Source organism: Schistocerca piceifrons, chromosome 3 (assembly GCF_021461385.2).
Source record: "Schistocerca piceifrons isolate TAMUIC-IGC-003096 chromosome 3, iqSchPice1.1, whole genome shotgun sequence".
NCBI classification, from domain to species: domain Eukaryota; kingdom Metazoa; phylum Arthropoda; class Insecta; order Orthoptera; family Acrididae; genus Schistocerca; species Schistocerca piceifrons.
The window spans coordinates 494549652-494577063 of NC_060140.1; the positions used below are offsets into that span (position 1 = coordinate 494549652).

The window sequence follows — 27412 nt, forward strand, 5'->3', positions numbered from 1 at the left end:
TGAAGGCAGCTACAACACTACGAAGAATCGCTTCTCGGCTTTTGACAAGATATTGCTTAATAAAGTAGGATCAGTTTATTCTATCTCGTGAGATTTTTTTTAAAAAAACCCAAAAAACACTATTGCTTAATAAAGTAGGATCAGTTTATTCTATCTCGTGAGTTTTTTTTTAAAGCCAAAAAACACTTATTAGCTACTGAAGGGAGCGACAACACTAAGAAGAATCGCTTCTCGGTTTTTGACAAGATATTGCTTAATAAAGTAGGATCAGTCTATTCTATCTCGTGAGATTTTTTTTTAAAGCCAAAAAACACTTATTAGGTACTGAAGGGAGCTGCTTAATAAAGTAGGATCAGTTTATTCTATCTCGTGAGATTTTTTTTTAAGTCAAAAAACACTTATTACGTACTGAAGGGAGCTAGAACATTAAGAACAATCGCTTCTCGGCTTTTGACAAGATATTGCTTAATAAAGTAGGATCAGTTTATTCTATCTCGTGAGATTTATTTTTTTAAAAAGTCAAAAAACACTTATGCTTTTGACAAGATCAATGTTTATCTCTCTCGCATTCCTTTGTTTCTCAACATTCTCCTCAGCTCTTTCATCTCTGTAATACATGCTCTCTGGCGACTTGTGACGTCATTGTTCAAAGCCAACGGGTTGTATCCCCTGCTGCACTAGTCCCTTAAATAGTGTTTTAAAACGGGCAAATAAGTAAAGCACTCATAAAATAGTAAACAATTTATAGGTCAGCTTGTCAAACTTTGCAAACACACTCGAATTTAGGAATTTCATAGCAGAACTGTCACTGTTTTTTCTCGCTAGATTAGAAACACTTCATTATGTTGATGTGTAGATATCTAGAACATCCAATATAAAATACTTATGAGGGCGCAGAACGAAAAACATTTTCATCCGTGTTTTGACACTTCGTTGTTTTTTTTTTTTTTTTTTTGCCAAATTCAGATATGGCGGACACTCAATGATATAATCTCTTGCCGGCACGCGCTAGAGCCATCTATCGGTAGGTCCGGTAGTTGAGCATCCCTCATTTCGCTAGCTTTAGACGCCTGTGTTGAGGTGACTTATTTGGAATGTCAAACAGTGTGGGTACCGCATTCCACACGAGTTTTTATTGTCTGCGTTCATGAACTGGTTTTGTTCGAAATGTACCGAACAAAACCTGATATTATTATACAGGTAGACCGGGTCTTTCTTCATAAGGTCTTCTCGTCTGCTATTAACTAGCCATTTTTTTTGCTCCTAAAACGAAACATTCATCATTTATACACATACATTTGCAAGTGAATCCTGACGATACAGTTTAGTAACATGATGGTATATACCTCTCAGGATCCTTAGGAAACCTAAAAAAGACAGCCGTGGTGTCTTCTTCCTATTGCTGCTGCAATTCATTGCGCCACAAACGCTCCCGATGGTAAAAACCATTGTATAAATCAAAATAATCGCGCCGAACTCACAGTTCAACCTACCGGCCGCTTGGAGCGCTGCTGGCGCTGAAGGCAACAAAATCGAGGCGAAATGTCGCGACTGTTATGTTAGACTGTGGTGTAAGTCTGGGAGCACTGATTAGGGATGCTATCAAAGTACTTTGAAAATGTTTGCTGTCTGTAGTGTAAACCGCTCAGCCCGACTAAGATTAAAATGTTGTATTTGTGGACCATCCTGCATCTTTTCGTACAGGAAAATGCATTTAGTACGTGTTCTGAATTTTGCTGCGCGCATAATTCGAAATATAACTTTGATGAGATCAGGTAATTCACAGCGCAATGTAAAACAACAATGCTGTCGTCTGCCAATGATCCTTTGTTTTTTTTAGTTTCGCGTAGATCATGTAACTACAGTTATTAATTAGCAGTTTGGTGCCACTATCGTGAACACTACCGTGACGTATTGAGTAATTATCACTATATCTGGACAATTGTTTTCATGTCTAAAATGCAAAAGAAAGCTTTCTGAGAAGTCAACGACAACTATTTCCGTAGACTTGGTAAAGAAAGTTAAGCAGATGCTGAAATTTATTTCATGAGATTTGTGTGGCTAAACCAATTATCCTCAAAAATAAGTATTGCTTAAAGCTCAGCATTGATTACTGCAGATAATTTGCAGTATATGTTGTTGTTGTTGTGGTCTTCAGTCCTGAGACTGGTTTGATGCAGCTCTCCATGCTACTCTACCCTGTGCAAGCTTTTTCATCTCCCAGTACCTACTGCAACCTACATCCTTCTGAATCTGCTTAGTGTATTCATCTGTTGGTCTCCCTCTATGATTTTTACCCTCCACGCTGCCCTCCAATACTAAATTGGTGATCCCTTGATGCCTCAGAACATGTCCTACCAACCGATCCCTTCTTCTGGTCAAGTTGTGCCACAAACTTCTCTTCTCCCCAATCCTATTCAATACTTCCTCATTAGTTATGTGATCTACCCATGTAATCTTCAGCATTCTTCTGTAGCACCACATTTCGAAAGCTTCTATTCTCTTCTTGTCCAAACTATTTATCGCCCATGTTTCACTTCCATACATGGCTGCACTCCATACAAATACTTTCAGAAATGACTTCCTGACACTTAAATCTATACTCGATGTTAACAAATTTCTCTTCTTCAGAAACGCTTTCCTTGCCATTGCCAGTCTACATTTTATATCCTCTCTACTTCGACCATCATCAGTTATTTTGCTCCACAAATAGCAAAACTCCTTTACTACTTTAAGTGTCTCATTTCCTAATCTAATTCCCTCAGCATCACCCGACTTAATTAGACTACATTCCATTATCCTTGTTTTGCTTTTGTTGATGTTCATCTTATATCCTCCTTTCAAGACACTGTCCATTCCATTCAACTGCTCTTCCAAGTCCTTTGCTGTCTCTGACAGAATTACAATGTCATCGGCGATTCTCAAAGTTTTTATTTCTTCTCCATGAATTTTAATACCTACTCCGAATTTTTCTTTTGTTTCCTTTACTGCTTGCTCAATATACAGATTGAACAACATCGGGGAGAGGCTACAACCCTGTCTTACTCCCTTCCCAACCACTGCTTCCCTTTCATGTCCCTCGACTCTTATAACTGCCGTCTGGTTTCTGTACAAATTGTAAATAGCCTTTCGCTCCCTGTATTTTACCCCTGCCACCTTTAGAATTTGAAAGAGAGTATTCCAGTCAACATTGTCGAAAGCTTTTTCTAAGTCTACAAATGCTAGAAACGTAGGTTTGCCTTTCCTTAATCTTTCTTCTAAGATAAGTCGTAAGGTCAGTATTGCCTCACGTGTTCCAGTGTTTCTACGGAATCCAAACTGATCTTCCCCGAGGTTGGCTTCTACTAGTTTTTCCATTCGTCTGTAAAGAATTCGTGTTAGTATTTTGCAACTGTGACTTATAAAGCGAAGAAAATATTAATCCAGTTGTCACAAATAAACAATTAATTAATATTATTTGTGATTTGCTGCAAGGCAGTTTAAAAACGTTAACACTATCAACTAAATATTTTTCCAGTAACCAATCTCGACCTCCAATCCACAGTTCAGTGTCTACATCAACGTCTTTTATATACATCCAGAATAATTAACGGAATTGTCCATTATCAGGAAGATATTCCCCAGTTTAATTTGAACTAAACTGTATCGCAAGAGACTGGACTGTCATAAATCAGTAATATTTTCTGGAATTGAGTATGCTTATGGCAAATTACATTATGCCGTTTTCAGTGCCTAATCAAAGTGACACAGGTTTATTTGTCCCTAAACCATTTTAAAATTATATGGGATAAATATATGAACTACAGATTCATCTGAACAATACCATACATACAGTTGTATAAACCTAATGAAAGTACATCAAGGCGACCATTCCATCTGCTTGGCTGTACACAAACACCATCTCAGCTTGTTCCAACATAAATAGTGGACCATTCTACTGCTTACAGTATGCTGTCAATCACACAGCCTGCAACACACAAGAAACACAGGGCACAAGGTCAGAGGAACTTTGTCAGTGGCTTCTACTGTGGCAATGATCGCACATATTCATAGGAGCTTCCATTTCCAGTCAGGAATCCATCCCTGCAGTTTGTTGGTTTTATTAATGTTCACCTTGTATACAGTCCATCAGTTTATTAACACTGAAACTTTCTGGAAGATTAAAACTGTGTGCCAGATCAGGACTCGAATCTGAGACCTAGCTGTTTGGCGAGCAACTGCTCTACCAACTGAGCTACCCAAGCATGACTCATGACTACCCTCACAGCTTTATTTCTGCCAGTACCGTATCTCTTACCTTCCAAATCTGAAGGTAGATCAGCCTAGTCGGTAGAGCACTTATCTGCAAAAGGCAAAGGTCCAGGGTTTGAGTCCTGATCTGACACACCGTTTTAATATACAAGTAAGTTTCAGATCAATACACACACTTCTGGAGATCGAAAATTCACCCGTTAATGTCACCCTTATTTCTTACATTGTATGACAGATTGGTGACTGTATCCAAAAGATATTGTGATGTGCATGTAAGGAAAGAAGAGTGTTGGAAAGAATAGATCTTTATCTACATTGCCACATGAGTATACTGTAAGCTAATTGTAAATATGAGTTCATGGCACATTTTTAAGAATGTGTCTGTCTGTTGTAATAAACACCTTATCTATTTTGAATATATTTGGACTTATTTTTGAAAAAGTTTTTTCTATTTTTTTCTGTATAACATCTTTCAGCCACCACTCCCACATACAATGCTATTCTGAAGATGTGAATTCCCTAGCAAAAGTCTGAGATTGTGTGTTTCAGCCATTCTATCAGCATTTATTTGCATTAATTTTATTTGTTTCCATTTGTAGATGGATTATTGACAGCGAAGTATTTATTAGGATTTTCAATTTTCAGGGTAATACTTTTCTCCAGTTCACCCATTTTTTGCTGCAAGCTGTGAAACAGACATGTCAGTCAAATACACACAGAGAAAGTAAGTTTGAGAAATGAATGTAAAGTGTAATAGGCCTACTGGCATTTTATCATTATTAAATAACAATATGTGAAATAGTTTTGTACACTTGGGGTAAGGATAATTCCATCTCAAGTGATCATAGGCCTCCCAATCCTTGAGCTTCAATTTTCCTAAAATTTGCTGTGGTTGTAGACCTATCCTAGAAATGAATCTGCAAAATTTAAAATCGTGAGCTTAAGTATATAAGAAACACTGGCCTTCTGTTTGGATGGCTTTTTGACAAATGGGCTTAAAAGGAACAAAGCTCAGTGTTTGAAGCTCTGTTATTACAAGACAAAAGCAAGTAGGAAACTGTTACTTTCAGGCCTTGGATAACCTTTGGCTATGAATCAGAAAAATACTGCGTGACAGGATGTAAAGCATTTTGTGAGCCCAGCATAATGCATTAAAGTGAATCAAAAAACCTGCAGAGAAAAATGGACTGATTGTTTTACCCTCTTTGCAGTCAGATATCTCAGGAAGGAAAAAATGCTAATGAATTATGGAAAAACAGAAGTCTCCGATTCCACCCATCTGCTTTGACCCATAACGTCACACATATGGCGGAAATGACCATACACCACGATTCCAATATGGCGCCCATGACATCATTACGTAAATGTGACAACAAACACAAAATAAATTGAAAAACCAACACACACTCGTTCCACAAAAAACCTAATGACACTAACGAGACAATGGTGGGAAATTGGGGGTTTGTGGGTGGGGACAAAGTAAATATAAACAAGTTTAGACACACACCACCATATCAAACCACACAAAACGGCAAAAAAAACCGACAACACAAAACTCCCCAAATTCCACTAAACACAATATCCTCTGGAATTGGACACTTTCCTTGACCTATATAGCTCAACAGCAACTCCCGATACTAGAACAGCCACAACCGCATCTGCACATTGTAGTGGAACAGTTCCGTTGACCCCAACACACAACAAATACACTAAGAACAAGAAAAATATAAACTTTCCACACCAAAGTTCTGGCACCGCAACCTAGGTCGGCCACCACAATCACACACAGGCACACATCCAGCCCCAAACACACACATACCCCCATACATACACACAACCACAAGCCAACGAAAAAATACACAACCGAAAGAAATACCCAACCTTCCCCCTCACCCCAAAATAAAATACCCATAAACAAAAACCAAACGCAATATAAAAAAATCTCAATCACACACTACAACTCAACAAAAACTGCAACAAAATAGATCCTCCACAACTAAATCACAAACATACTCCCCCCTCACATACAGTACCAACAACTAAACCTCCCCCCCCCCCCTCCCCCCGAGCCACCCACCCACCCAAACCACCCTAACTAACCACCTTCAGCCTTGTACATCTTACTAATACCCCTTGAAAAAACAATAGCTCTCAGGGACGCTCTTCTGCCAACAGTACTCATCTAAATGAGACTGAAGGTTAGAAGAGCGCCTCTTCCCTCTCCTGACTTAACGGACCCCCACATCCCCTCTATAGTATTCGTACAAGCCCCCATCTCATAATTTTTAAACTCTAAACTATGGTTAACAACTAACGCCCAATCCCCTATAAGAAGAAAAAGCATCGGAAACTACAGTGGAACCCGGTTGTATAAACTCCTCAAATAACCCCACTAATTACGCCTTAGACCACACCTCCACAGCCCTAAAAACGCATTCCGAACCCCCCGCCGGTACTACAGCCCCTGACACCCAGAGACCAACCCCAGACTTACCCCTCCCATACTTCCTTTTCCCAAACTGCAACACGTCCACATCCACCACAACCCCAATCCCAGGCCCATCCAACTTACCCGTGTACTTAATAAACTCGGAACATACTTCAAGGCAAAACGAAAACCAGTCGAGCACACTCCTCTCACTCTCACCAGTCTCATGCGCGCAAAAACTTTGAGAGGATCTGTAACAAAAGTAATACGTCAACAACACAACCTCGCACATGCCCGACCTAGACTTCTCGAACCAGGAACCGCAACGTATGGAGCACCATAGGTTATTCCTATGGCACCGCCACATATAACCGTCCCTGGTCCGAGGTGCCGGAATTTTTACCAATGTCATTTCATTCCGACGGACAGCGCACGTAACCACCTCCGCAATCAACTAAAACAGCTGTAGAAATTTGATCAGCTCCAACTGAGTCGCACCCATCATAGCATGGAGTCGCACACTATTTATTTTACAGGTCATATCCATGTGAAACAAGAGCAACAACAAATTAATTTACTCAAATTAACAAACGACCTACAGCAAACAGCACTACAATAACTTCACCCAAAAACACTAAATCGTTAACTCACTGAAACCAATTCCACTCCAAACACAGCCAAAACGAGAACCAGCCACAAGAATCAGTAACACCAAACTGAACTCAATACACCACACAACACGAAACCTCTAAACACACCACTAGAGGGCACCACGAACCGCAACACGACACCACCTACAAACATGCGACACTCACAAACTAAACTCCACGCCGTCATGACGTCTCATACCACAACAGCCTTATGTCACGGGTCAAAGCAGACTGGTGGCATCAGACGCTTCAGTTGACATTTACTGACAGTGTCTGAAACATGATTCTATTAGCATATCTTCCTTCTTAGCCAATTATTTTCGACTGTACTCAATTACAAACATGGCATTGAATTGAAAATTACAATAAAGGAGCCAAGTTCAGGTGTAAATATTGCTAAAAGATCATTTCACAAATTGTTCTTTCTGACACCATTGCAAAGAGCTTAATTTTCTGCACTAGCAACACCCTGTTGGATCCAAGAGTCGGTTCGGCAAAGGGACTAAATATGAGGTTGACAAAAGTCATGTGTAAAATGTTGCAATTGCAACACAGTACAGGTTGCTGAACCCATAATTTCAAGGTATGCTAGAATCATAACCGGTATATTCTAGTTCTAGTTGCATAAGATGCTGCAATAGTCATGACGATGTGCTGTTCAGGGATCCAACATTTATCTTCTCATTTCACGCCAATAGAATGAATGAGCTGGACCAAAAGGGTGCAGGAATTTGACCAATTTTATGTTCTTCAATATCAAACCACTAGCAATTGTCGTAGATGCAGGCAATGTATTGGCCAAGAATGAGGCTTAAAATTGATGTGAAAGCCACATTGGTGTCAGTTGATTGATAAATCGAGGCCACATAAGAAGTTGTATCGCTTGAAACCCAGCTAATTTAATTGTTCTTCAAATCTGTTGGGGAACTAGCCTTGAAAATGATGGAAATTTGATCACTCAACCGTTTTAAAACTGTTTGTTGAGTCAGTTTCTGTCCCTATCCTGGTACTGACCATGTATGGTTGCGAAGTCAAGATAGGCATTATATTGTCATCAAACATTGTGCATCCTGTTATATATTGTTGTCTTAGTTTTCTGGTTTCTGCATCAAGGTTCGAAAACCTCAGTTACTCGGTATTTGTTGTGCCTGTCTGCGCCCCAGCATCTCTGCTATATGGTGAGTGGTAACTTTCCTTCTCATAATATTGTTAAAACCTCAGTTAGGTTTCTTGTCTTGGTTCCCAAAGTCCCAGTTGAGTTTCTTGCCATGGTTCCAAGCCGACATTCATGTTCGTTTCCAAGGCAGTGTTGTGTAGAATTACTATTTCATGGAATTAAATTTTTCTGCATTACTGTTCAGTATGGCTTGTGGATAATTATATTGATATCCTGTTCTAGTTGCATAAGATGCTGAAATAGTCATGACAATGTGCTGTTCAGGGATCTGACATTTATCTTCTCATTTCAGGCCAATAGAATGAATGAGCTGGACCAAAAGAGTGCAGGAATTTGACCAATTTATGTTCGTCAATATCAAATTCACACGTTACCAATCCACCAGCAATTGTCGTAGAGGGAGGCGATGTGTTGGCCAAGAATAAAGCTTAAAACTGATGTGAAAGCCACATTGGTGTCAGTTGATTGATAAATCGAGGCCACATAAGTAGTTGTATTGCTTGAAACCCAGCTAATTTAATTGTTCTTCAAATCTGTTTGGGGGGAAAAAAATAGTGATTTCATGAGTTCCAGCTAAAGTATGACCACGTGCAAATCGTTCTACATGTAGCTTTTTTTCATCTTCTGTTTCTTGGAATCAGTTTGCCAATCACCACTGTTGCTTACTGTGGACTGTGCATTTAGCAAGCTGTACCATCTTGTGATGGTAGCATATTGCACACAATTTTTGTTGAAGTTCAGTCTTACTTTTCGTCCCTTTTCGGAATTGACTCTAAGATACAACAAGATGTTTCCAGTGAAGAAAAGTGTGCTCTTTCCAGTGGTGCTGGAAAGAACAACTTCTGAAGTGACCCCTTTGCAATATTTGCACCTGAACTTGGCTCACTTTCTGAAGTTTTATATTTTGCACCATGTATGATCCACAGTAAGTGATTAGGTGTAACGATATACTGATAGTCCTGCCCCCAGGTACTGTTAATATAGATGGCAAGTTCTAGTTCTTTTGCCTTTTTGCTTCCAGAGATATCTGACTCCCAAGGAAAGCCGAAAAAATTTTAATGTTTTTCTCTGCAGGTTTTTTTTTTTTTTTTTTTTTTTTTTTTTTTTTTTTTTTTTTTTTTTTAGGTATTTTGATGCATTATAGTGGCTCAGAAAGTGTTTTACACATTGCCACACTGTGTTTTTCTGAGTTGTATAGGATCTGAAAGCAAGAGGTTCCTAGTTGCCGTTCCCTTGTATTAAAAAAGGTTCGAACATTGGGGTTTGCTCGCTTTCACCGCACTCTTGTTGGAGAACTTCTTAAACATAGGGCCAGAGTTTCCAATTTATTGGGTATTATGAGATCAAATTTTGCACCAGTTCATTTCTATGGCATATCTGTACCCACGATAAATTTGAACAAACTAGGAAGTTGAAGAGTGGGAAACTTGAAAAATGTGATCACTTAGGATGAAAAGACCTGTAAACTGAATGAGGTAGCACTGTTTTAAACAGAGTGGCCATATATTTGGGAGGAGGGCGGCTCCAGTCTTTATCCAACCATCCTGATTTAGGTTTTCTGTGGTTCCTATAAATTATTTCAGGCAAGTGATGGGATCATTCCTAATATAAGGCCATGGCTGATGACTACCTGTCCCATCCTTGTCATTCTAGACCTCTAAGTCTATATATGTGAATTACTTTATTTTTGTTGTTTCTAAATTGGAATATCAAGACGCATTTGGTATTCTTGTAATAGAGATCTACAGAGAATAGAACTATTACTACTTCTACCACCTGCTGAAAAACAGAGCAGACGTTTTTAATTTTATTGTTAACTTTGTGTTTTATTCCTACTTACTGTACATATTCCGTATTTCACAAATTGTGATCATTACGAGCTGTTTTTCTTCTTAAATCATAGGAATGGAGGTTTTGCAACAGGGTGGCATTACTTGTACAGTCAGTGCACACTCAGTAACCTTAGAAAGGTCTAGGGACAGCCCACAAACTTTCTTTCCTCATTTACTGCATTAAAATGTTTTAAACAGCTGTCTTGGTTGACCTGCTTTGTCTGAAACCATTTGCTGCATCATGTAAGATATTATGATCATATGTGAACAGTATTATTTTGCCTTTTAGGACAGTTTGTGATATATTTGACGAAATATGTTAGACTTAACTTGTTACCATCTCTGTGTGAGAAAATTGCTTTATTCTTTGTCAGGTATTGAATAAATTACCTCCTTCCATTGTTTGGTTTGTACTGAGACCACTGTTTAATTACCCTCACTGAAATGCTGTCTCTTCCTTCCATTCTTTTTTCAGTGTATGCCTGTTTGTAATTTTTGCAATTTCATTCACATTTGTTGGGAATTGAAACAAACATTTTATTTTATTTGCAGTTTTGCACATTTGTTTTGCATATTGCCTTGAATGCAATTATTCATTTTGCTACTTGCCTCGAATGCAGTTATTTGTTTTGCTTTTTGCCTTTAATGCAATTGTCTGTGACATGACAGTAACTTCAGATTTGTTTCTTGCAGACAACACATGTTACAGAATTAGCAGAAATCCCTAAAGAAGTTGTGGGACTTCCAGTTGTGCATCACCATGGATATGTGTGTGACTTACCAAAAGGCCACAGATTTCCTATGCCAAAGTTTCATAAAGTTTTTGAAATACTCTTGAATGATGGTATAATTTCTTTGAAGAAGCAGGCGAGTATACTGTTACCTACAATCAGATAGACAGTTATACATACCATAGTTGAGAAAGAGAATTGTAGAAAATGTTTATTGTCCAAAATAAGATTGTGATCATTTACAATCAAGCATTATACATTTTGATTTGGTTACAGGTAATAAATCCGAAGCAAGTATCAAGCAATATAGCATGTTGTGTTCACACAGCAGATTATGTGGACAAATTCTTTAATGGAAGAACTACTGAAGAAGAACAAAGAGTCACTGGTTTCACTTGGAGTCCAGGGCTGGCAAGCCGAGTGAAATATGAAACCGGTATGGCATTTTAAATGCATGGAAAGTTTCAGAAAACAAGTTACACTCTATAATAATAGAACAAGAAATTTACATTGATTAATACATTACAGTAAGTATGTGACAGATATGCCAAATATTTTCAACACGATCACTTATCCCTTGTAAACTGGACTCTAATCATCCATTAGACTTTTTGTTGCATTGACATGATTACCCTACAATTCACAATTTAGTGTTGGTAAAGGGTTTATAGAATCACTTTCAGACTCTTTCTGTACTATTCCACTCTCGAATAACACAGTGGGAAAAAATAAACACCCAAAATTTCCATACAAGCTCTATTTTATCACAATGGTCATTTCTGCCTACGTAGGTGAGAGTCAGCAAGATGTTCTGGCATTTGGAGGATTAAGTTGATAATAGAAATTTCATGAAAAAACCTTCCCACAATAAAAAATGACTACACTTCAATGGTTGCCACCATAACTTGTGTGTCATATTCCTGACACTCTCTTGCCTGTTTCCTGATAATCCAAAATTAGCTGCTGTTCTTTGAACTTTTACAATGTCCTCTGTCAGTTTTGTCTGGTAAGGATCGCATACTGTGCAGTGACACTCCAGAGGACAGACAGTGATGTGCCTTCCGCAAAACTTTTTCTATGTGATAGTTCCAGTTTAAATTGTTCATAATTGTAAAACCAAGATATTTATTTGAATAGACAGCCACTAAATATGTGTGTGTTATTATATAACTACCCCCCCCCCCCCCCCCCATGAACCATGGACCTTGCCATTGGTGGGAGGCTTGCTTGCCTCAGTGATACAGATAGCTGTACCGTAGGTGCAACCACAATGGAGGGGTATCTGTTGAGAGGCCAGACAAATGTGTGGTTCCTGAAGAGGCCTTTTCAGTAGTTGCAGGGGCAACAGTCTCGATGATTGACTGATCTGGCATTGTAACACTAACCAAAACAGCCTTGCTGTGCTGGCACTGCAAATGGCTGAAAGCAAGGGGAAACTACAGCCGTAATTTTTCCTGAGAGCATGCAGCTTTACTGTATGGTTAAATGATGATGGCATCCTCTTGGGTAAAATATTCCGGAGGTAAAATGGTCCCCCATTCGTATCTCCAGGCGGGCACTACTCAGGAGGATGTTGTTATCAGGAGAAAGAAAACTGGCATTCTATGGATCGGAGCATGGAATGTCAGATCCCTTAATCGGGCAGGTAGGTTAGAAAATTTAAAAAGGGAAATGCATAGGTTAAAGTTAGATATAGTGGGAATTAGTGAAGTTCAGTGGCAGGAGGAACAAGACTTCTGGTCAGGTGAATACCGAGTTATAAATACAAAATCAAATATGGGTAATGCGGGAGTAGGTTTAATAATGAATAGGAAGATAGGAATGCGGGTAAGCTACTGCAAACAGCATAGTGAACGCATTATTGTGGTCAAGATAGATACGAAGCCCACACCTACCACAGTAGTACAAGTTTATATGCCAACTAGCTCTGCAGATGACAAAGAGATTGATGAAATGTATGATGAGATAAAAGAAATTATTCAGATAGTGGAGGGAGATGAAAATTTAATAGTCATGGGTGACTGGAATTCAATGCTAGGAAAAGGGAGACAACGAAACGTAGTAGGTGAATATGGATTGGGGGGAAGAAATGAAAGAGGAAGCCGTCTGGTTGAATTTTGCACACAGCATAACTTAATCATAGCAAACACTTGGTTCAAGAATCGTGAAAGAAGGTTGTATACATGGAAGAACCCTGGAGATACTAGAAGGTATCAGATAGATTATATAATGGTAAGATAGAGATTCAGGAACCAGGTTTTAAATTGTAAGACGTTTCCAGGGGCAGATGTGGACTCTGACCGCAATCTATTGGTTATGAACTGTTGATTAAAATTGAAGAAACTGCAAAAAGGTGGGAATTTAAGGAGATGGGACCTGGATAAACTGAAAGAACCAGAGGTTGTAGAGAGCTTCAGGGAGAGCATTAGGGAACGATTGACAAGAATGGGGGAAAGAAATACAGAAGAAGAAGAATGGGTAGCTTTGAGAGATGAAATAGTGAAGGTAGCAGAGGATCAAGTAGGTAAAAAGATGAGGGCTAATAGAAATCCTTGGGTAACAGAAGAGATATTGAATGTAATTGATGAAAGGAGAAAGTATAAAAATGCAGTAAATGAAGCAGGCAAAAAGGAATACAAACGTCTCAAAAATGAGATCGACAGGAAGTGCAAAATGGCTAAGCAGGGATGGCTAGAGGACAAATGTAAGGATGTAGAGGCACATATCACTAGGGGCAAGATAGATACTGCCTACAGGAAAATTAGAGAGACCTTTGGAGAAAAGAGAACCACATGCATGAATATCAAGAGCTCAGATGGAAACCCGGTTCTAAGCAAAGAAGGGAAAGCAGAATGATGGAAGGAGTATATAGAGGGTCTATACAAAGGCGATGTTCTTGGGGACAATATTATAGGAATGGAAGAGAATGTAGATGAAGATGAAATAGGAGATATGATTCTGCGTGAAGAGTTTTACAGAGCACTGAAAGACCTAAGTCGAAACAAGGCCCCGAGAGTAGACAACATTCCATTAGAACTACTGACAGCCTTGGGAGAGCCAGTCCTGACAAAGCTCTACCATCTGGTGAGCAAGATGTATGAGACAGGCAAAATACCCTCAGACTTCAAGAAGAATATAATTCCAATCCCAAAGAAAACAGGTGTTGACAGACGTGAAAATTACCGAACTATCAGTTTAATAAGCCACGGCTGCAAAATACTAACACAGATTCTTTACAGACGAATGGAAAAACTGGTAGAAGCCGACCTCAGGGAAGATCAGTTTGGATTCCATAGAAATGTTGGAACACGTGAGGCAATACTGACCCTACAACTTATCTTAGAAAATAGATTAAGGAAAGGCAAACCTACGTTTCTAGCATTTGTAGACTTGGAGAAAGCTTTTGACAATGTTGACTGGAATACTCTTTCAAATTCTGAAGGTGGCAGGGGTAAAATACAGGGAGCGAAAGGGTATTTACAATTTGTACAGGAACCACATAGCAGTTATAAGAGTCGGTGGACATGAAAGGGAAGCAGTGGTTGGGAAGGGAGTGAGACAGGGTTGTAGCCTATCCCCGATGTTATTCAATCTGTATATTGAGCAAGCAGTAAAGGAAACAAAAGAAAAATTTGGAATTGGAATTAAAATCCATGGAGAAGGTTCACCGATGACATTGTAATTCTGTCAGACAGCAAAGGACCTGAAAGAGCAGCTGAATGGAATGGACAGTGTCTTGAAAGGAGGATATAACATGAACATCTAAAAAAAGCAAAGCGAGAATAATGGAATGTAGTCGAATTAAATCGGGTGATGCTGCAGGAATTAGATTAGGAAATGAGACGCGTAAAGTAGTAAAGGAGTTTTGCTATTTGGGTAGTAAAATAACTGATGATGGTTGAAGTAGAGAGGATATAAAATGTAGACTGGCAATGGCAAGGAAAGCATTTCTGAAGAAGAGAAATTTGTTAACATTGAATATAGATTTAAGTGTCAGGAAGTCGTTTCTGAAAGTATTTGTGTGTGGTGTAGCCATGTATGGAAGTGAAACATGGACGATAAATAGTTTGGATAAGAAGAGAATAGAAGCTTTCGAAATGTGGTGCTACAGAAGAGTGCTGAAGATTAGATGGGTAGATCACATAACTAATGAGGAGGTATTGAATAGAATTGGAGAGAAGAGAAATTTGTGGCACAACTTGACTAGAAGAAGGGATCGGTTGGGAGGGAATATTCTGAGGCATCAAGGGATCACCAATTTAGTATTGGAAGGCAGTTTGGAGGGTTAAAATTGTAGAGGGAGACCAAGAGATGAATACACTAAACAGATTCAGAAGGATGTTGGTTGCAGTAGGTACTGGGAGATGAAGAACCTTGCACAGGATGGAGTAGCATGGAGAGCTGCATCAAACCAGTCTCTGGACTGAAGACCACAACAACATACCATATAACTGAAATTTAATGCATCTTTTTGGGACATATGTGGCGGACATCACACCTTTATTGTTCAGAGTTATAGGAACTAAGTTGCCTACAGCCTAAAGTTTAACCCTTTGATTGCTGGGGACGTGTGAACTCGTCATGCCTCGTTGTTCCCCTGGCGCGCCCGACGTGTATACACACGGCCTTGGGTCTTCCCTACAACACTGAGGATGTGTTTACACGTACCGCACCACCGGCATTCCCACCACTAGGGACGAGTTTAGGTGTGCTGAGTCACAGCTACCTGAGCTTTTCAGACGTGTATACATGCAGAGCTGTCTATCCGCCCTGCTCTTCTGCGTATATGTTTGTTGCCATGTTCCCTCTTTGCAGAATTCGACCTAGATTCTTGTATTTTTGTCAGTTTTCTTGTTTTCTACGTGAGAAATGTTACGTCACCGTGGTTGCATGGATAAAGAAATCCTGGATATGCTCACTAAGAGTGACAGTGAGTGTGAATTATCTGACGTTGCTAACAGTGATGAGTCTTCAACAGAATCTCGAAGCTGTAGTCCTCAGCCCTTAACATCAGAGGAGAGCAAGAATTACAATCACCAGTTCCTCTGAATCCAAGGAATCAGGAAGTGACAGTGAAATGGTTTGGAAAAGAGCGCGCTTAAAGTGACACATTTGACTGGAAAGAAGCCGATTTCCAGCTGTTAAACCATTACTTCAATGACTCGAGTTCAGGACACAAATGTCAATTAGTTACTGACCCAAGCATTCTTTCACTTTTTGTGATATTTATGTCTGAAGAACTGTTGCAATTTATTGCAGATGAAACAAGTCGTTTTTACGTGTACACCAGAGAAAATACTACAGAATCTGTGAATTCTCGACTGTCAGAGTGGAAAGACACTGGATTTGAGGAAATGTATTGTTTTGTTGCTGTTTGCCTTCTAATGGTGCAAGTTAAGAAGTTAAAATTAAGTGATTATTGTCCAGAGATACACTTTTGAACACACCAATTTTCAGCGAAATTGTGTCCCGAGACTGTTTTTGTCTACTTCTGAGAATGTTACACTTCAGTGATAACTCTGCGAGTACTGGAGGCGACAGTCTATTTAGAATTAGGACGATTGTTGACAAAGTTCATAAGACGTTTCGTAATTCATTTCGCCTACATCACAAGCTTTGTATAGATGAAAGTCTCTTGCCGTTCAAAGGACGATTATCTTTGAAGCAATTTATTCCAACCAAGCGAAGTAGATTCGGAATAAAGACATTTGTACTGTGTGACTGTCAGAGTGGGTATATTTTAATTTTATTGTATATACAGACGCATCAAGAGAAATTGGGATCCACAATGGGACCATATTTGGAACAGGGTCATATTCTGTATGTCTATAATTGATACTCCAGCCCGGACCTGTTTTTCTGGCTTCACAACCATGGAACAGCCGCATGTGGCCTGTTCGTAAGAATAGGCACAACATGCCAAAACTGCAGAAGAAATTAAAACTAGGAGTAACTGAGTTTAGGTCCACTGAACAATGTCCTTGCTATCAAGTGGTGCGATAAGAGAGAGGTGTACATGTTGACCACAAGTCACACAACACAAATGGTTGAAACAGAGAAGACTGACAGAAATACTGGCAAAAAAAAAAATAAAGAAACCACAATGTATTGTAGATTACAATTCAAGTAAGGTGCAGATGACCGTTGTGACACGTTACTGAGCTCAGTGGGATCAGTGCGTAAGACTGTGAAATGTTATAAGAAATATTTTTTTCACATTCTGGATTTGTGCATCCTAAATGGTCATGCTCTCCATCGGTCGGTAACAGGGCAAACTGGCACTCTCAGACTTTCACCTTTCTCTCGTAAGGGAGATAGAATGGGGAAGAGCTGGTAGGGGAAGGCGCTATGATGAGAATCCTGTGCGATTCACAGGGAGATGTTTTTCGGCTGTTATCGTGAGTGAACATTCACAGAAAAGTACGCAAATGTGCAGATGTGTGGTTTGCAGGAAACGGAAAGTGCGCCAAGAAACTAGGTACCTACCAATGCAAAAGTTGCATCGTTCCATTATGTGTTGTACCCTGCTTCGAGACTTATCATACAAAGAAGCATTACTAATTATTGGGAACTAAGTCTGAGAAAACTTATTGACGATTCTGAATGAATTACAAAAAAAAGGCAAAAAAATGATACAAATCTATTTTCAACTTCGCCAGTGCTGCTCCAAAGCCTGGATCGAAAAGAAGGATGGGAAATAGATGCAACAGGTGTAAAATTATTCAAACGAAGCCTGACTTCTTCATATGTAGCAGTTTACTGGCAAATGAACGGACCTGTACATTGCGCCAGTATAACAAAACCCTATATTAATCTGTGTATGATACATTTAAATTGTTAACATGTTACATGGACAGGTATATTCTGTTATCCTTAGTAGTACAAATGTATATCACATTCGGTCTACTTGTACAAAACATGTTTTCCATAACTGATTTAAATGCCTTTGATCAATGAGAAACAACATGCCAAAGTTAAAACTCCTTTCTCAATGAGATTTTTCTTGCTACTTTGCCTCTGTTGTTAGCCAATATTGAAAATGAAACTCATTGTTCTGGGGAGGATGGGGGGCTTAAAATTTGTTGTTCGAATGAGACTGGCTTTGAAGCATTAATAGAAAACAGTATTTGAAAAAGAAGTATCGAATATACCCTGTTTTCATCTTTTCATAAAAATCAACATCTTTTTGACTAATTTGTAGATTATTGGAAAATAGTAGGGGAATAAAAATTTGTATTCTGTATCGTTGTGCAGTCAATCTATTGCACTCTAAATTTCATTTTCATCATGCATTCACACTACCAGATATGCTAACCCGAAGTTTACATTGTTTTCGGGCCTGATTTTCGCGCCCAACTTACATTCCAGTTGTACAGCTTGGTATGTTGTACAGAGCATAGTTTTGTAGCAAAATCGGAACAAAAATACCGCATTTGTGATGTTCTTACTAAATCTTCAATTTTGGCGTAATTCATTCAGTACTAAAAAGTGCTATGGAAATGAAACTTTATATTGAAGAACCTTGTGTTGTTAGGTTACTACACGCCAAGTTTCATGTTCGTCATAGCAGTAGTTCAGGAGATGCAAGAAGCCAAACTTCGAAATTTTTTCGGGCACCTATTTTTTTTGGCTGATTTACCTACAATTTTCTGGCTCATTATGGCTCGTAAAATTATTTTTATTTTTTATTCTTAAGAGAACGTGTAAAGTTGTACAAGATGGACAAATTTTATTTCTTTACAAAAATTGTTGCCCCAGATATTACAGCTCAAAGTCACCAAAAATTCATGACGCTGGCTCTGTGCAAGTCGTATTCAGCCAAGAAATATTCAGCACAGGGTGGGTTGGGCACCGCGGGCCCGTCATTACAGTGGTCATGTGTGTGATTATCTCAGTAAACAGTGTTGTGCAGCTTAACCATACCGTAATTGTATTAATTGATGAATGGCAACATCACATGTAGTTTGAGGAGTCTTTTTCAGTGCAGAGTTTCATGTATTTGGTAAACAAGGCAGTATTAACTGTGTAACAAAGTCTCTCTCTCTCTCTCTTTTAAAATAAAAAAAAGAAAGAAAGAAAAAGTATCCTCCTGTTTCATCTACAGATTCAGCAGATATCTTTTGCTTTCATTCTTTGTATCTTTTGCTTTCTTTCTTTGTATCTTTTGCTTTCTTTCTTTTTATATTTTATTTTGCTGAATTATCAGATATGCCAAGATCACTTGTAAATCTTTCTATTGATTACCAGTTTCGACAGATCTGTGCTGCTATCATCGGATCTTGTAATGCTTTTGCACAAGTTCAAAATTTTTTCAAACTGACAAGTTACATAGTAATGTTGCATCATTTTATAATAAAGGGTAGCAAGGAAGACCAGCATGTCAAACATAAAGTACCACAAATGTAAAACATACATCATTTTGAGCTGATATGCTAGTGCACTTGTTCACTTAAGAGCACAGTGGCCCCCAGCAATTGACACAATGCCAAACTTATATAACATTTTTGTATTTTGTTTCTCCATTTTTCTAATTAGCTTTTAAAGAAAAAGAACTTGTTTCTGGAGGTAAGATATTGGCTTTTTCGTATGTTATTTTTCGTCCTTGTATTCTACAATACTCGTACTTTGCTTGATATAAAGTATACTCATCTATTCAAAAGATAATCCAGAATGTGAAAGTGATTTGAGGTTCACATAATAGGAAATGAATGAAGACTGCAATGTTTTGTGCATGCCATGTAAGAGAAATTTAAGTTCTTAGTCTTAAGCTGGCTAGCTCAGTCATTATGCTGTTAGAGATGCCCATCTACCTCCACTCCTCATTTATGTTGTTGCAGTGAGCTATGTTGGCCTACTTATTTTCATGTTCAGTTAATCACATTGGTAATATCCTACATCTCAGTTAATATATGGCCACATACTAATCATTTATGTGAGTATTTTTAGAATATATTTACACAATCTTAATCTGTCTTCAGATATGTTTTGTTTGTGTGAACATGGCTTCTGCTATATTATCTTTTTAGAGATATCTTCTGGTATTTTTCTTAGCTTTGTTTGTAGTAACACCCAAATATTTTTACAGATGCTGATATTTTGATGCATTAGTCATGTCTGCTTCTAACTTACAGAGAGATGGTGAAAAAATATCACTTACAATGCAGAGTTTTACAGGTGGCACACTTCTGGCTGCAGCTCTAGCTCTTGAGCGTGGTCTTGCTTGTAGCACAGCGGGAGGTACTCATCATGCTTTTCCTGACAGAGGCACTGGCTTCTGCCTGATAAATGATTTGGCTGTCACTGCAAAATGGTTTCTGGATCAGCAGAGGATAGCCAGAGTGCTAATAGTAGACCTCGATGTACATCAGGTTGGTTAACTACAGCATTCAGAAACAGATTATTTTTTATGTGGGTAGTATTCAGGGAGAGAGTTGAGACCTGTTTACTCACCATTGTCTGTCAGGAGTTCAGAATCATAGTGCATTGAAAAGTGGAGCATCATGTTCTTGCTGCCAAGTAGTATTTGCATGGATAAACTGTACATCAGTGTTCCTTTTGAACTGCTTTGGATTATTTATAACAAACTTCATGTGAGAATAAATATACTGTGAAGCAGCAATAAAGTGCCTAACTCCTTAAACATAATGTAATAGGATGGATAAAAAGGCCACTTACCAAGTAGTGGCAGGAGAAAGCATGTATAAAGGTTAAATAAATGTGCAAGCTTTTGGTGCCAGTGGCTCCTTCTGACAGAAGGGTTTAGGGGAAGGAAGAGGGATGAAGGAAAAAGACTAGCGAGGTGTAGGAAATGGAAAGAGTTCAGGAAAGTCATCCAGGCCCAAATCAGGGGAGACTTACTAGCAGGGATGAGAAAGAAAGACTGCTTCTTTATCTTTCCTTCTCATCTCGTCCAGTAAATCTCCACTGACCCAGGATTCTGAGCAACTTTTCCTAACCCTCCCCATTTCCTAAACCACACCAGTCCTTTTCTTTCTTCCCTCTTCCCCTCCCCTTCAACCGTTCTGTCAGAAGAAAGAGCCACTGGCTGTGGAAGTTTGCACATTCACTTAACCTTTATATACATTTTCTTCTGTCACCACTTGGTGAATAGATTTTTTATCCATCCAGTTACATTATGTTTAAGGAGTTAGGCATTTTTTGATTGCTGCTTGAAGGTATATTTATTCCCACATGAAGTTTGTTTTAAATAATCCACTATAGATCAAAGGGAACAATGGTGTACATAATAAGCACAATATCAGAAGGGAAAATGACATGGAGGTTCTCTTTAACATAGAAAGAAGTACACAGTGCTGCAGCTAAAGTTTTTGATAACCTACACAGTGGTATAGAATGTCCGACAGAGAGCAAAGTAAAATTAAAAAACAAACTGAAAAAATTTTTCCTTGACAACTCCTTGTATTCCGTGGAAGAATTTCTGTCATTCTAACATGTAAAAGCTAGTGGATAGGAATTAAAAACTCATCTCTGTATATCTAATGCTAATAATAATAAACTTGTACATGATCAGCATGTAGGAATATTTACAAAATAATTTGTTATATAAATGTAAAATGATCATTCCACATCATTGTGATTTACCTTGCAATTAGATCCATGGAATGTGAAGCTAACCAACCTGGAAGTTGTTCTCCTTCCTGAGGGTTATACAGAACATGATAAATGATAAATTTAGATTCAATGATTTCATTGTTATGGTTATGTATCATTTTCATGTGCATAAAAAACTGAATTATCAACAAGCGGATAATCCAAGATACAGTAATAATAATGTGAATTAGACTAGATTGCTATTTGTCACGTGGAACAGGTGTTGAGTGGTAGACAGGCACATCTAAAAGAAAACCGTTGGATATTATTAGGCTGTTCAACAAAGTCCTTTGTGAAAAGTAGGAACACATTCATACATGTAGAGCTGAAACAAATCCACATGTCCTCTGTCACTCCAGGCATCGAGTGTCTTATCACCCGTGCATGGTGGAGCTTTTCTTGTTTTTTGCAAGGACTTACGGTACCAGAAGTAGATATCAAAGGGTACACAATTTTTGAAACTGTGTGAAATTCCTAGGCATCCAGTAATGGAAAATCCAGGATGGACTAACAACAATATTTTCAAAAGGACAGATTGCTACTTGCCATATAGAGGACACATCGAGTCACGAACAGGCACAATGAACTATACATTTTAGCTTTTGGCCGAAATGCCTTCTTCTGAAGTAAAAAACACACAAAACACACACACACACACACACACACACACACACACACACACACATACACACACACACACACACACTACTACTACTACTACTACTACTACTACTACTACTACTGTCTCTGGCTACTGCGACCGGAGGCCAGATTGAGTTGGAACTGCACATGATGGGAGTAGCAATCCATTGGGGGTGGGGGTGGAGATGGTGGGGGGGGGGGTGTAAGGAGAAGGCATGGGCGGAGAGGAAGACATGTAGTGGGGTGGGGTGGGGGAAGGTGTGCCGCCAATGGGATCAAGCAGGGAGGTGTTGGGGACAGGGTAAGGCTACTAGGTGCAGTTGGGAAGTTTGATTTGGGGATGTGTGGAGGGAGGGAAGTGAGTGGAAAAGCAGAGAAGTGAGAAGGGAAAGAGGACTAGTGGATGCATTGGTGGAATGAAAGACCGTGTTGTGCTGGAGTCGGAGCAGGTAAGGGGATAGGTAGGTGGAGGACAGGGACTAATGAAAGTTGAGACCAGGGGAGTTATGGAAGTATTACAGGGAGAGTCCCACATGTGCAATTCAGACCTCCTGGTATTGACAGGAAGGATCCACATGGTGCAGGCTGTGAGGTAGTCATTGAAGTGAAGCACATTTCGTGAGGCAGCGTGTTCAGCAATTGGGTGGTACAGCTCTCTCTTAGCCACAGTTTGTTGATGGCCCTTCATGCAGATGGACAACTTGCTTGTCATCATGCCCACATGGAAAATGACACAGTCATTGCAGCTTAGTTTGTACAGCACATAGCTTACACACGTAGTGTTGCCTTTGATGAGAAAGCAGACGCCTGAGACCAAACTGGAGTAGATGTTGATGGGAGGATGTATTGGACAGGTCTTGTATCAAGGTATATTGTAGGGATATGTGACAAGGGGTTGGGGGCAGGAGTGGAGTAGGGATGGACAAGGGTATTGTATAGGTTTGGTGGGTGGCAGAATACCACTGTTGAAGAAATGGGAGGGATAGTAGGAATAACAGTCTTCAGGGCATGATGACAGATAACTGAAACCCTGTTGGAGAAAGTGATTCAGTAGTTCCAGTTCTTGGTGACACTGAGAGGGGAGTGCTCCTTTGTGGGTGGGAGGTGGTAAGTGACTGGAAAAACAAGGCACGTAATATGGACTGAGGGTGAGGACACCCTATCCACATTGCTCCAAAACCTTAACATCTTCTCCCCATTCACCTCACCTAGTACTCCTCATCCCAATAAACCACCTTCCTCATTGTTGGCAGCTACTTCAGGGATGGCTATATCAGCACCTCCATTCATATTAAACCTACCAACCAACAGCTATACCCCCACTTCAACAGCTACCTCTTGTGCAATAAATAATTGAAAGTGTTCCAATACTTTATGTACACCCTGTATTTTCCCATCACCACCTACTCCATTCTGGTCACAGGCATCTCCTATCCCATCAAAAGCAGAACTACCTGTAAAAGCAAAGTGATATACAAACTAAGCTGCAACCACTATGCTCTTTTCTACGTCGGCATGATGTCACACAAGCTGTGTATCCTCATGAATGGCCACCGACAAACAGTGGCCAAGGAACAGCTGGACCACCCAGTTGCTGAGCACGTTGCCCAAGAGAACATTCTTCATTTTAATGGCTGCCTCACAGCCTGTGCCATCTGGATCCTCCCTACCAACACTAGGTTATTGAACTGTGCAGGTGGGATTCTCCGTGCAGTATCTTACATTCTTGTAACCCCCTTGGCCTCAGCTTTCAATAGACACTGTCCTCCATGTACTTATCCCTTCCAAGCTCCCACTCCAGTACAACACAGTCTTCCATTTCACCAATGCATCCATTAGGACTATTCACCTTCTCTGCTTCTCTCCTGTTCCACTCACCATCCATCCCCCTCCCCCCCCCCCCTGCAAACCTCCCAACTGCACGTAGCAGCCCTACCCTATCGCCATCACAACCCAGCTTGCTCCCACACACAGCACTACACTTTACCCCACCCTATCCTGCTATTCGCCACCCTCCTTGCCCCGAGCCTTCTCCATACCCTCACCCCTGATTGCTGTTCTCATCAGGAGCAGATACAAGTATGTGCATGTGTGTCTCGGCAAGGGTGGCTGAGCGGTTCTAGGTGCTATAGTCTGGAGCCGCGCGACCGCTATGGTCACAGGTTCGAATCCTGCCTCAGGCATGGATGTGTGTGATGTCCATAGGTTAGTTAGCTTTAAGTAGTTCTAAGTTCTAGGGGACTGATGACCTCAGAAGTTAAATCCCATAGTGCACAGAGCCATTTGTGTGTGTGTTTTCTACTTCAGATGGAGGCCTTTTGATGAAAAGATAAAATGTACAGCAATTTTTTTATTGTTCCTGTTTGTGACTTCATGTGTCTTTGATAGGGTAAGTAACAATCTATTCCATTGATAATATTGTTGTTATTCCATTCTGAATTTTCCGTCGTTCCATTTTGCCTAACAGCTTTTCTTCCATCTCATAACCCAGAGCTGTTTTCCTTTGTTATTATTCTCTAACTTATCACTTTGCAGTGTCAGTCATTACTTGCTCTTCTTTCATACTTGTGGATTGTAATAAAAATGAATTTAGGATGAACACCCAACAACCACAATGCTTCAAAGAAAAAATAAGTTTCATATAGACTTCTTATGTTCTGGTGCAGTGGTCTATGGAAAGGCAGCAGTGGACATCAGAAACTGGAAATCCACAGATATTCAGAGTAAAGGAAAAGGCCTTAAAGAGTACCTTATTATTCCATTGTTATACACTATGTTATCAGAAGTATTTGCACAACCCCAAAAACATATGTTTTTCATATTAAGTGCATTGTGCTGCCAGGTGCTCCATATCAGTGACCTCAGGAGCCAGTAGACATTATGAGAGAGCAGAATGGGACACTCTGCGGAACTCACGGACTTTGAATGTGATTGGGTGTCACTTGTGTCATACGCCTGTACACGAGATTTCCACGCTCCTAAATATCCATAGGTACGCTGTTTCTGATGTGAGAGTGAAGTGGAAATGTGAAGGGACATGTACAGCACAAAGGCGTACAAGTCGACCTCGTCTGTTGACTGACAGAGACCACCGACAGTTGAAGAGGGTCGTAATGAGTAATAGGCAGACGTCTATCCAGACCATCACACAGGAATTCCAAACTGCATCAGGATCCACTGCAAGTACTATGCAGGTAAATGCCAAATGATGCCTTGCTTGGTGTGAGGAGAGTAAACATTGGACAATTGGACAGTGGAAAAAAGTTGTGTGGAGTAACGAATCATGGTACACAATGTGGCGATCCAGTGGCAGGGTGTGGGTATGGCGAATGCCCGGTGAACCTCATCTGCCAGTGTGCCAACAGTAAAATTCGGAGGCAGTGATGTTATAGTATGGTCATGTTTTTCACGGAGGGGGCTTGCACCCCTTGTTGATTTGTGTGGCTCTATCACAGCACAGGCCTACATTGATGTTTTAAGCACCTTCTTGCTTCCCACTGTTGAAGAGCAATTCAGGGATGGCGATTGCATGTTTAAACATGATCGAGCATCTGTTCATAACGCATGGCCTCTGGTGGAGTGGTTACATGACAATAACATCTGTGTAATGAACTGGCCTGCACAGAGCCCTGACCTGAATCCTATAGAACACGTTTGGGATGTTTTGGAATGCCGACTTCGCACCAGGCTTCACCAACCGGCATTGATACCTCTCTTCATTGTAGCACTCCATGAAGAATGGGCTGCCATTCACTAAGAAACTTTCCAGCACATGATTGAACGTATGCCTGCAAGAGTGCAAGCTCTCATCAACGCTAAGAGTGGGTCAACACCATATTAAATTCCAGCATTACCGATGGATGGTGCCATGAACTTGTACGTCATTTTCAGCCAGGTGTCTGGATACTTTTGATCACATAGTGTATAATTTGTCAGAATATATTGATGCAGGGATTTAAATTCCAGCTAATCACTAGTGTTCATGTTATACACATTATTAACTTTTCCTGTGTCTAGGTAGCTGATAGTTTTCCATGAAATCACACAATTAACGTAAATGCTCAGGATGAATTAATATATAAAAATTGGCAGCTAAGCAGTGTTAAGAGGAAGAGCAGTGGCTATTTTAAAAGTAGCAGACTTTCTCCTAATAAATACAGGGTGATTCAAAAAAATACCACAACTTTAAAAATGTGTATTTAATGAAAGAAACATAATATAACCTTCTGTTATACATCATTACAAAGAGTATTTAAAAAGGTTTTTTTTTCACTCAAAAACAAGTTCAGAGATGTTCAATATGGCCCCCTCCAGACACTCGAGCAATATCAACCCGATACTCCAACTCGTTCCACACTCTCTGTAGCATATCAGGCGTAACAGTTTGGATAGCTGCTGTTATTTCTCGTTTCAAATCATCAATGGTGGCTGGGAGAGGTGGCCGAAACACCATATCCTTAACATACCCCCATAAGAAAAAATCGCAGGGGGTAAGATCAGGGCTTCTTGGAGGCTTTCATCACTCGTTCTCGGCCGTCCAGAACTTTTCCCTTTGCACAAACACCCATTCTCTGTAAACTGTTTATACCAACGTTTAATACACCACCTATCAGGAGGTTTAACACCATACTTCATTCGAAATGCACGCTGAACATCTGTCGTCGATTCACTTCTGCCGTACTCAATAACACAAAAAGCTTTCTGTTGAGCGGTCGCCATCTTAGCATTAACTGACGCTGACGCCTAGTCAACAGCGCCTCAAGCGAACAAATGTACAACTAAATGAAACTTTATAGCTCCCTTAATTTGCCGACAGATAGTGCTTAGCTCTGCCTTTTGTCGTTGCAGAGTTTTAAATTCCTAAAGTTGTGGTATTCTTTTTGAATCACCCTGTATATTCTTTGCAGAAGTTGCTTGCAGTAGCTGCTTCTGTCTACCTTAAAAACGTCATTCATGAAGAAATATGAGCAAGTGCATTCTGGCTCTCTAAACAGATGCCCAACAAAAATAACATCTCATACATAATGTAATCTCCTCATAGTAAATTGAAATCTCAAAACTGTATTTATTAATTGTTGTGCAATGTACAT

The 27412-nt window shown here is 39.7% G+C and overlaps 1 protein-coding gene across 7 annotated transcripts in view; it reads left to right on the forward strand.

The window, feature by feature from the left end:
• The first annotated feature begins 1535 nt into the window (after positions 1 to 1535).
• The window catches only part of LOC124790046 (uncharacterized protein SYNPCC7002_A1628-like), a 58314-nt gene continuing 32437 nt past the window's right edge, over positions 1536 to 27412 (forward strand). For 2 of the 7 annotated variants that reach the window (XM_047257602.1, XM_047257605.1), the window contains exons 1-4: positions 1576 to 1775; positions 11048 to 11205; positions 11346 to 11505; positions 20244 to 20437. In XM_047257602.1, the coding sequence (XP_047113558.1) occupies positions 1619 to 1775; positions 11048 to 11205; positions 11346 to 11505; positions 20244 to 20437 (669 nt within the window). In that variant the 5' untranslated portion in view covers positions 1576 to 1618. Of the gene's footprint in view, positions 1776 to 4896; positions 4976 to 11031; positions 11206 to 11345; positions 11506 to 20243; positions 20438 to 27412 lie in introns of all 7 variants that reach the window. The other 5 variants (XM_047257607.1, XM_047257608.1, XM_047257604.1 and 2 more) reach the window with 5 other exon arrangements.